A 10,960-nucleotide genomic window follows, 5' to 3' on the forward strand; every position below is an offset into this window, starting at 1 on the left:
CTGCTCAACTCTGTCTCTCAAAAATAAACATTAAAAAATTAAGTTTATTTATTTTGAGAGAGAAAAGTGCAGTGGGGGAGGGACAGAGAATTCCAAGCAGGCTCCTTGCTGTTAGTGCAGAGCCCGATGTGGGGCTTGAACACCTGAACCATGAGATCATGACCTGAGCCAAAACGAACTGGACGCTTAACTACCTCGCCACCCAGGTGCCCTGTTCTGCCCATTTTTAAGTGGATTATTTCACTTTTGGTGTTAAGTTGAATAAGTTCTTTATATTCTTTGGGTACTAATCTCTCCTCCCGTTCAGGAGGCTGACTTTTAGTTTTGTTGGTGGTTTCCTTCACTGTGCAGAAGCTATTCTGATGTAATCCAGGACTCACGCTTTCTAGTTTCAAAATGTCCTGCAAAGCAACAATCAAGAGACAGCTACCGAGAGCCCAGAGTTAACCCCAGACACCTGTGGTCAGCAGAGTTTCAACAAAGGTGCCAAGAACAGAAGACAGAATGATCTTCTTGGTGACGGCACTGGGGCAGCTTAAGAGTCATGTGCAGAGTGGAGCTGACTGCACACCAAATACAAACATTCACTCGAAGTGGAGAAATCTGTAAGGGCAAAATTAAGTAAATCAAATTCTTGGAAGAAAACAGGTATATTTCCATGACCTTGATTCACCAAAGGACTCTGGGACAGGATGCCAAGAGCACAGGCAAATCAAGAAGATATGGTGGATGTTGCCAGAACAGGAAGCTTGCTGCCTGAGGGCCACCACTGAGAAAGTGAAGACGGAACCCATGAAACGGGAGAAAACATTCACAAACCATTTCCTGATGGGGAACTGAGTTCTGAGTGTACAGAGAACTCTGACAACTCCGTAAGGTGACTGAATCAAGTCCTGGACACAGAACCGGGCCGGGAATTTCTCCAGAGCCCACGCAGATGAGCAACGATGCAAGTGCACTGGCCGTCAGGGAAATGCAAGGCCCAGAGGCAGCAGCTGGTGCCCACTGGCCGCTGGAGTGGGCGCTCCCTGGCACTGGCCAAGGGAAGACGTACCACCTTCTGGAATGCACAGGACAGCATAGTGACTCTGGAAGGGCTGGGCAGCTCAAACTCCCACATAAATGCACATGGCGGGCATCTATCCCGGAGAGCGAGGCTCCCTCCACCCCGAGTGTGGGGTGACCGGTCACCTGCAGGAACACGGAAGCAGAGCATGGACCCCCGGATGAGTCTCCCAAGAGAGCCCAGGCAGATCCAGCCTGAGGGCTGCGCAGACTCCTCTACAGAAAGCTCTGGAAACAAGAGTGGAGATGAAGGTCAGGCTGGTGGCCGCCAGCAGGGGGAGGTGTGGGTGTGAAGGGTGGCAGGAGAGGTCCCTGCATGGAGGCAGTAGCCCTACACGTGGGTTCCTATTCTGGGTGTCCTGGTAACACAAACCAGTTATAGATGTCATCACCAAGAGTAATAGAGGACACAGGGACCACTGTGATGTCTCAAGACTGCAAAGGGATCTGAGCGTCTCCAGTGAAAGCCTGTGGTCCTGAGTGGACAGGACCAGCTCCACACCCCAACCCTCATCCATGCCCATCCTTCACTGCATGATGTCCGCCCTGCTCCCACATCTTGCCTATACTCAGGGACACCGGCTTCAGAGTCCTCTCAGCTGCTCCTCCCTCTGGCCTGTGCAAATGACAAGTGCCAGAGGCCCCCCTCCACCCATACCCCAACGCCTGTGGGAGCTGTGCGGTTTTGGGAGACTGGACTAGCTCTTCCAGAGGGACCGCTTTGGAGATGGCCCTTCTCCCCGCCCCGCTCTGAGCTGCTGGGGGCAAATGGCAGCATGTGGCAGTCACCCTGCTTTTGCAGCGGAGGATTGGGGAAGGGACAGACTACTGGGCGGGGCAGGGATGAGGCTCGGGCCACTCAGGGACAGGGTGCATCCCCCTGGTCTGGAGGTGATGGTAGCTGCATCCTGTCAGCTGACTGTACCTGTCCCCTGTTCCAGAGCCAGTGACACTGGTCAGCTGGGGTCCTTGGGGGTCCTCCTCCACTCATCTGAGACCACAGTACAGGCAGGAGGCGTCCCCCAGGACGCCTGTGGTCAGTGCCCACACCAAGATCAGAACCCCAAGCCGTGTCCTCAAAAACCCTACAGGCCTGACCCAGGAAGTCCTCGCGGCCCAAATGCTGGAATCCCAGGACCCTGGGTGTGGACCACATGGTGTGAACAGCAGGTGGCTCTGTGTGAACATGTGGGACAAGGGGACCTGGGGAGGCAGAGAAGCCGGGACAGACAGGCCACCATGAGAGCAGGGTGGGTGGTGGCAATGGTGACAAAGTCTGGGACACCTCCTGGTGTGGACACTGGAATTCACTGTTTATTGCCCACAAGAGAGCAGGTGCTGCGGGCCAGCTCCCCCACGATGCAGTCCAGGTGAGCCAGGTCCCCCAGGGCGCAGTCCAGGTCACTTGGCCAGGGCCCCCAGGGTGCAGTCCAGGCTATGGACCGGGTCACTTGGCCAGCTCCTCTGCCACTGCTTTTCGCATCTTGTCCTTGAGGTAGGCGCCTTTCTGCCACTCAGACTTGAGCTCCAGCCACTCGTAGTAGGGGACCTGCGGGGGGGGGGGGGGGGGCACCTGTGCTCTGCCCGCTGCTCCACACCTGGCCTCCCCACCCTCCAAGCCCACGAAGCTGCTGAGTGTGGCTGTGGAAGGAGCTGCCGGGGCCTGAACCCCTGGGGCCAGGGATCTGAGAATCTGTGGCACCTGATGACAACTTTTTCATTTTTGAAGTGAAAAACAAAAACCCACTGAGATACCAAAACCACAAGAAGTAAATGTGACAAAACCCTCACACGGTGTCTGGTGCTCCTGGGTTCCCCAGCCCATATAGGACCGTCTGCTCTGGAAGGGGTCAGCGGCCCCGGGGCGGGCACTCGTGGGGCGCAGACCTGCTCTAAGAGCCCTGAGCAGACGCTTCAGGGCTGCGGCCACAGGGAATCTACGAGGTTCCGGGGTTCCCTTCGTCCTGCACAAAGGGGCCCACTGGACTGGCGGTACTCACATCCACCACCAGGAAGCCGGCGGCCCGCACGTGACGCCGGGCCAGGGCGAAGCGCCCCAGCAGGTCTCTGCTCCGGCTGCTGAAGTTGGGGAACTCCCAGCGCAGGAACGCCAGCCTGGTGGGGGAGGGGCAGAGCGTTAGGCATCCTCCCGGGGGAGGGGGAAGGATGAGGGGGGGGCACCAGAGAAAAGCCAGAGTCCAAGGCTGGCCACAGGCCACCTACCTCTTGGCCCCAGGGGGCAGCGGCTGGGTCCCCGAGGGAGGAGTGAGATGTGGGGCTACAAAGTCTCTCAGGGGCAGGAACTGGCCATCCATGTCCAGCAGCACCTCGGCATCTAGGGAGGGGCACGGGTGGACATGGAAGGGACCGTCCCTGGGGCACAGAGACCTTGTCCTGGACAGAACAAGCCCCATGCCCACCACCAGGGTAGTGCAGAGAGGGCCTCACCCAGAACCCAGCCGTACTGCGTGGCCACTGCGAAGCTGCCCCTGCTGGGGCTCCCCAGCAGCCCCCGCAGGGTGTCCCGCAGTTCCTTCTGCAGGGGTGTGGCCTTCCCATCACAGGCCAAGAGCCAGGGCGCCCAGTCTGAGGCCGGGAGGAGGGGGCCCGTGTACTCAGGGTGCTCCAGCTGTGCAGTGGCGCTGATGTGCAGCAGCTTCTGGAAGGTGCTCTGGTCCTTTGGGGACTCGCTGCCTGAGGCAGAACGAGAAGGGAGGGTGAGCCAAGGCCGACGCTGGGCCAAAGAGGGGGGCCAGGCAGGGGACAGTGACACCCTCGATCCCAACTGACTCTGAACTTGGCATCATCGGGGCAGAGACAAGATCATAAGGGCCATGCACATGGAGAGGCAGAGGGATGGAGGAACAGACGCCAGCCAGGTGAGCTCTGGGCACCGTCTCACTGCTCCGGAGCCCCCTCCCTGCCAGCCCTGAGGCCCCCAGACCCCTGGGGTCAGGGAGGGGAGGGGAAGCCCCAGCACTCACCCAGGAACCGGGCATGCAGTTCAGGGCAGAGTACCGCTCGCAGCGCCTCCCCCTGCACCTGCTGCAGCACGCACAGTGCCCACACCACATCCACCTGCAGGGCCGGGTGCAGGCTCCGCAGCTTGGGCCCCAGCTTCTCGTTAACCTGGACAGGGGCGGGGCGGGGAGGCTCTGCTCAGCAGCCGCATACCTCCTGGGCTGGAGGCAGTCGGAGCGCTGGAATGGCTTGGCTGCGCTGAGGCTAGAACAACTACTGGGAGCAATCCTGGCTGACGTTCTTGGCCAGGCTTGGAGCCCCCCCTTCCCCCAGTAGAAAGTACCAGAAACCTTCTTCCTCACCCGGGACTAACGGACAGCACAACATGCAGCAGGACTTTCCTGCTGCCCCTCCCAGCAGCAAGGGCCTGTGGCACAAAATCACAGGCCCCTGGGGACAGGGATGGATTTCTGGCCCTGGGAGAACTTGGGAGAGTACAAGGAGGGCAGTGTCCCCGTGGAGGCCCAGGTGCACACGCGAGATGTGTCATGCCTGCGTGGACCTGCTCGGGCCCGCTTTGCATGGTGGTGTGCCAAGGGTTCAGAGCACCAGCAGGACAGTAAGGGAGAACCAGTGGCCCCCTAGCCCTGCCTGCGGCGAGTGAGCCACCCGACACCTCCCGACCTGTGCACAGACCATACCAGGCTGAAGAACTTGTCCTCTCGCTCGGGACGGAAGTTCAGGTGTGCGAAGGCCAGAAGCACGTTGCACAGGTGCGGCACGGTGACGGTGTGGGCTCGGTCTACGACGTGCTGGGCCGGCCACATGGGGTGGAGGACAGAATGAGAGGGGCCCTCCCACAGGGCCCACGAGCCCCCAGCTGCCCGGGGGCCACCTGGACAGGGTGGCAGGCCAGACCTCCCCCTGCTCATTGCCCCCACCCAGAGACCGGTGGTAGTGTCACAAACGCCCCCGGGTGGTCTGTGCAGCCTCAAGCCGCTGCAGGTAAAGTTAAGTGTCTCTCCTCGCTGTTTCAGGGGATGAAGTTTAGAGTCCTGAGCAAATTCCAAGCCTCACGGTCCACACTACGTCCTGCTATAGCCACCCGAAGACGGATGGAAACTCCTCCAGAGCCCAGTGACACGACGGAGGACACCGTCCTCACCCGCCATTCTCCACTGCCCACAGAGGCCGCGCCTCTATGAGTGAGCCGGGTAGGAAGTCCCTGTTCATAACCGGGGAGTGTCCGGGGCGGCCGTGCCTCCCCGGTGGAACGAGCAGGGTCTGCCCGGCTCACCTGGGCCAAGGCCTCGAACAGGGGCGGGCTGAGCCACTTCAGGAGGGCGAAGGACTTGGCGCCACGGGCCACCTCGCCAGACGTCAGGCTGGGCACGTGGGGCAGCAGGTCGGCGGCCAGGCGTTGGAGCACCTGGGTCTGGTGGAAGCCAAGTTTGCCTTCGGGACAGAGCGACCCCAGGGTTCACCTGGTGAGGGTGGGCAGGCTGCTCTGTCCTCCCTCCACCCCCGGTGCCTGGCCTGGAGCTCCAGGGGCTTGGTGTCCGTGACTGAATTTATCCCTGAGGCCCAGCACAGAGGATCAGGGCCCATGAGCCACGGTGTTCCTGTGGCAGCCTCTTGGGCCGGTGCCTGCCACGGGTGGGCGGGCACCGAATTTGACACGGCTGCGGCCAGCGTGCCTCCCTTCTGGCCGCTCCTCATGGGGAAGGCTCACCGTAGGCATAGGCCAGATCCAGGAGCATGCCTTTTGTCAGCGGGAATGGCTTCTGGACCAGGTGGTAAGAGACGGCACGCAACAAGGGCACTGAACGCCGGTTCTGAGCCGCCAGCGTCACCAGCACCTTCCGCAGCTCGTCAGGGCCGAAGCGCTCCACCAACTCCAGGCACTGTCAACCACAGCCCTCAGGGTCAGCTCGGCGGCCCAGGCCGGGGATCCCATGCAGCGCCGCCCCTGCAGGACAGCGACTGGACCTGAGCTCAGTAACCCAGTACCCCGCCGTGCGGGCCTACTCGGTTCTCAGCCGGGGCACCCCTGGGCCCGAAGTGGCCTGTCTGCAGCCAAACTTATCCCCGGGTCCCAGGGCAGGGGACCCGGAGCCCATGAGCTGCGAGCTTCCTGTGGCAGCCACCTGGGCCAGCTCTCGCTACAACAGGAGCGGGGGCCGAATTTGACTTGACTGCCGGGGGCGTGTGGCACATCACCAGAAGTGTTAAGCGGAGCCCCCTTGTGAGCGCGGCTTAGGCTCTGCCCTACCCCCGAGGCCCTCCGGGGAGAGGAGGAGAGCCGGCAGCCCGCTAGCTAGGTCCACTGTCAGCTAGGTCCACTGTGTGGCCACGGGGTGCGCCTGCAGCTGCCCGGGGCTCCTGCCGCAGTACCTTGTCCTCCAGGCGGTTCATCAGCGGCTCAGAGAGGTGCCCCGTCTTCGCCATCAGGGCCACCGCAGTGCGGCCATCATCGATCTCCGTCCAGCGCCGCTCTAGGTGCAGCAGCAGCTCAGCCAGCAGCTCCGGGGACTCCCGCATGTGCGTGGCGCTCGACTCGGCCAGGAAGGCCAGGTGCCTGTACTTGAGCCTGCGCAGGCGCCAGCGGACCTCCTGCTCCACCGAGCGCAGCTCCCTGCAGGCCGCGGGCAGTGCCAGTGCATACAGGCTGCGGAGCAGTTTCACGAGGGTCCCGTGCCACACAGCACTTATCTGGTGGGGGTTGGGGGGGAAGGGGACACACACGGGGCAGTCACAGCCGGGACCCCACCTGCCCTGGGCTGGTCTGCAGCCCACCACCAAGTCTACCTCCTGCGCCACCTGGTCAGCCGTGCAGGGTCACCCGCGAGCAAGGACCCCTGTGTGAGTCAGAAGATTTCCCTTGAGGGGAGACCACAGACACTCGCTGTGGCTCCGTGTGCCCAAACCCAAGCAAAACCGTGGAGTCCAGAAGCCAGGGGAAAGCATGTGGGACAGACTCCGAACTAAGAGTTTTGTCAACCCGCTCGTTCTGTTGCTTGTAGCGACGGTAACAGTTTTTAGGTGTTACAGACCCACTGGCCCTTCTTCAGAAGCAGCGGCCACGTCGCATCTGACAAACCCCGAACCCTGAACCTCTTTTCTCCCACAAAGCAGTCCTAAGGTTTCTGGAAACTTAGTTTCTTGGGAATGCGACCACCGAGGACAGCAAAGGTGACATCCTTACAGAGCATGCCCAGGCATCAGCACCCTGCCAACCCCCACCTTCCAGGGCTGCTGCTGACACCAGCCAGCACGCAGGGGCGCGCGTGAAGCTACGTGAAAAAACGCTTGATATGCGGGCAGAGAGAGGCCAGGTGTCACAGAGTCCTGCCTACCCCACACTCCCTGGCACCAGCGAGGAGTGGGGCGGAGGGGGGAGTGGCTGGCCAGCCACCTGCTGCCACCGGCACCGTGTCAGACACCGGCACGCCGTGAAGCTTCACGCTGGGCTCCACGACGTCCCCAAAGCCCCAGTGCGCACGGCAGAGCTTCCCTCTTCCTGGGGGCCTGCCTGTTTCTGAACAAGGGGGCCCCCTGTTCTCAGTGTGTCACAGTCCGGCGCAGGACCCCGCGGTCCAGGTGCGGCTCCACCTGCAGCATGCAGCCTCTGCCCGTTAGGGGGTGCGGGGGGGCTGAGTGCAAACAGGGAAGGTGGCGTGGAGGGGCTGGGCAGCTGGAGACACGCATGCTCCGTGACAGCAGGGACACTTTCAAATAAGAGAGCCTGGCCACCATCCGTATTACCCATACTCTGGTCCCCACTTGCTTTCAGCTTACGACTCTGTTACAAGGTTCACTCTCGTCTCCCAGAACTTGCTTCGGTTCCGTGTGAAATGTGCACTGACAATTACAGGCTTACAGCCTCGGAACAAGAAGGGACTCAGTGAACTGTCACCAGCTATGGCATCACCAGGAAGCAATCTGGTGCCCTCGTCTCCCAGAACTTGCTTCGGTTCCGTGCGTGTGAAATGTGCACTGACAATTACAGGCTTACAGCCTCGGAACAAGAAGGGACTCAGTGAACTGTCACCAGCTATGGCATCACCAGGAAGCAAACTGGTGCCCTGACCCCAGCACACACCTCTAACTGAAGCAAGAGGTTCCAGGATGCCATGCTCCCCTTACCACACATGCATTCTGGCATTTTCTCCATTACCCTATCTCATTAAAACCAGCCAGCCACATCCACTACTCTCACAGCCTCTGGTTTGGAAAACACTGTTAGTGCAACCGCCACCCCGATCCATGCCTCTCCTCCCCATCCTCTCGGACAACTGAATACAGGGTTCCCTGCTCAGTGTCGGAAGCACGGCTTCTTCCCGGTAGCACGGACCAAGGCAGGGAGTGAGGGCCGACGCAGCCAGTGCCACGGGCCCCTGGCACTGGAGCGAACAGCCTGGCTGAAGGGAGTCCTTCCTCAGCCAGCCCAGAGAGGGCCTGAGGTCTGACCACCCTGCCCGGCTGCCTGGGATTCCCCGTCAGTCACCCCACATCCCCTGGCAAGGGGATGAGCACCCAAGGAACCGGGTGGAACCAGTGCGGCTTCCTGTGCTTCTGTGTCCCGTGTGCTGCTGAAAGGACGGTGGAAGGATGGCAACATTCACCTAACGGGACCGCTCTGAGATCAGTGGGGAACAGCAAGCAAAAGTAGCCTAGACTCTATACAACAAAAACTTCTCACAGGACGGAGAGGACTAAGCAAGGCAGCACAGTTCCCATCTATACCTGCAAAGTGACTGGCTGCTTTGGACTCTGGTGCCATTGTTTTCTGCACGGGGAACCCTGAGAGAACATTTTAGAAACCCACCTGGCTGTCAACGAGATGGAGAAGCTGCTGAAAGCGGGCATCCTGCACGAGCGAGGCTCTGTCTTCCGGCTTGTCAGACAGCAGGCGAGAAAGCTGGATAAGCATGAGGGCCGCATGGCTCTCTTGCAGGCAGCGACCGTCACTGAGCAGCTCCAGAAGCTCCTCTGGCCGGGTGGCCTTCTCAATGAGCCGCTCCACCTCCTGGTGCTCTGGACAGGGGGCAGACAGTTGTTCCTTCTCCACAAGCCCCGACAAGGGGCCTGGGAAGTGGGAACTGGGGCAGGTGGCTGAGAAAGTCAGAGTCCTATGGGCCACACTGGCAAGCCTCAGTCGGCCTACCGGAGCCACCACAGGGGCCAGAAGGGTGGCCTCTCTCAGGAGGCACGCGCATCGCTTCACCAGGCGGGCTGCCATGATGGCCTGGGTGGCAGGGAGGGCAGCTTCCTAGTGAACAGGTCCAGGTCCAAAGCCCTGAAGAGGAAAAGGAGAGAAAGGGGTGATGCAGGCGCAGCTTCTGAGTCAGAGATCCGAGAACACGGCAGGTGACACAACGTTGTGGCCACTCTCCACACTAGCCAGAACCTCTGCTTTCTGCCTGCCCCATACCCGGGGCAGAGGCTTTTTGTTTCGCTGTAGGATGGAACCAAATGCCAACCCCAGGAGCATTACAGCTAGGGCTGGAGAGCACAATTGCCTACGGGGTAGTTCAACCATTCAGATCCCCAGGTTCAGCCCCGGGGTTCCTAGGTGGGAGTCTCCGCAAGATCGGACAGTGTCCTTTCATTTACTTTAAAAGTAACCCAGGATCAAGAATGATGGACTTCCAGAAACACAAGACGATATTTCACATCAGACTGCTCCTGGAAAGCCCTGGACGTATGACCCACATCCCGCAGCCTCACAACGTGGCTCAGAATGACCTCCTGGGTTTACTCCCTCATCCCGACAGGCCCTGCACCTTCAATAGACCCAGCCAGGGCGACTGCCCCCCACCCCCAGCACAGCACCCACAAAATCACCCATCACCTCTCCACACCCAGGCAAGACGTTACCTCCTCCAGGGGTGTGTCACATATCCCGATACTGTTCAGTCCTGCCCGCCTCTGCGATCAAGTGACGGGGTCCGCGCGCCTGCCAAAGCAGAGAGCGTAGCGTGTTCGACCTTCGGTTTCCCGGAACCCGGTCGTGGCCAGCGCATTATTGCCGCTGTAAAACGCTTAGTCTAATTACACAGCATAAGAGGCTCAGGAAGAACACCAGCCCCAAAGTAACAGCCCGCACCCCGCTGAGCCCGGTCAGAGGGAAGCCGGAAACAGTCACGACCGGTCGATCCCACGATCTGGGGAGCGAGCTGCGGTCCAGGAGCGAAACTGGGCTACACCGGCCCCGAAGCTCCGCCCGCAGATGCAGACCCCGCACCCGCACCAAGGCGCGGGGGCCTGCGCGCTGAGACGCGAGGGTCAGCGCGCCGCTCGCGGGTCACCATGCGGGATCGCGGTGGAGGTGCGCGTGCGCACACGGGCGGGAGCCGCTCCTTCCCCCACCTCGCGCCGCGCCCCGGCCCCCCCCAACCCGTCTCCACCCCGCCAGCCCAGCCCCCTGACCCCCCGCGTCCCGGAGCGCCTGTCCGGTCTCCTCCAGCCGGCCACGCCCTCCGGCCCTCGGCACCCACGCCCCGCAGCCCCTTCCCCGCCGCCGGGAGACCTGAGCTGCCGCCGCGAGGGCCGCCGCTGACCTCCATGCGCGCCCGCACTGTCCTCGGACCACGCCGCGCGGCGCCCTCGTCACGTCACTCTGGGCGCCGCCGGAAGCGAGCCTCGCCTCGCTCCGCCCGGCCGGAAGTCACGCCACTACCCTTTCAAGTTGGATGCCATCTTTGCTGAGGGCACGCAGCCAGCTGGAAGTCACGCTGGCTGATCCTTTCCGGACGGGTGCCATCTTTGCTGAGGGCGCGCAGTAGGCGAGGGGGAGCGGAGAGGAGAGCGCTGGGCAATGGGGCGGGGGGGGGGGGGGGGGGGGGGGTTGGAGGGGAACAAAGATCCCCGTTAGCGGCGGCCGGAGGCTCGGCGCCCTCCGGCCTGCACCCCAGCGTGTGGGGTGGCTATG

The 10,960-nt window shown here is 61.5% G+C and overlaps 1 protein-coding gene and 2 non-coding genes across 9 annotated transcripts; all 3 read right to left on the reverse strand.

Annotated features, from left to right (window-relative positions):
• Positions 1-2,354: 2,354 nt before the first annotated feature.
• TBRG4 (transforming growth factor beta regulator 4) lies at positions 2,355-10,702 on the reverse strand. Of its 7 annotated transcripts, none has more exons than XM_053897961.1 (12): positions 10,590-10,702; positions 9,907-9,985; positions 8,855-9,325; positions 6,421-6,738; positions 5,759-5,930; positions 5,324-5,481; positions 4,728-4,838; positions 4,050-4,194; positions 3,514-3,759; positions 3,289-3,400; positions 3,066-3,180; positions 2,355-2,614 (listed from the first exon to the last, which is right to left on the reverse strand). In XM_053897961.1, the coding sequence occupies exons 3-12, from the start codon at positions 9,266-9,268 to the stop codon at positions 2,513-2,515; spliced, it is 1,893 nt and encodes a 630-aa protein (XP_053753936.1). In that variant the 5' UTR covers positions 9,269-9,325; positions 9,907-9,985; positions 10,590-10,702; the 3' UTR covers positions 2,355-2,512. The 7 variants fall into 7 exon arrangements, 6 of the variants coding, with proteins under 6 accessions (XP_053753936.1, XP_053753939.1, XP_053753937.1 ...); XM_053897964.1 differs by having other exon boundaries at positions 10,559-10,629; XM_053897962.1 differs by having other exon boundaries at positions 9,907-10,060; positions 10,590-10,623.
• On the reverse strand, positions 5,580-5,713 carry LOC128775787 (small nucleolar RNA SNORA5). The gene has a single exon (XR_008420759.1). It is a non-coding gene; the product is annotated as a small nucleolar RNA SNORA5 (small nucleolar RNA).
• LOC128775788 (small nucleolar RNA SNORA5) lies at positions 6,091-6,226 on the reverse strand. Its single transcript, XR_008420760.1, has one exon. It is a non-coding gene; the product is annotated as a small nucleolar RNA SNORA5 (small nucleolar RNA).
• Positions 10,703-10,960: the final 258 nt, after the last annotated feature.

The sequence above is a fragment of the Panthera pardus genome, unplaced genomic scaffold (assembly GCF_024362965.1).
Source record: "Panthera pardus isolate Hobbes unplaced genomic scaffold, ASM2436296v1 HiC_scaffold_8, whole genome shotgun sequence".
Lineage (NCBI taxonomy): Eukaryota > Metazoa > Chordata > Mammalia > Carnivora > Felidae > Panthera > Panthera pardus.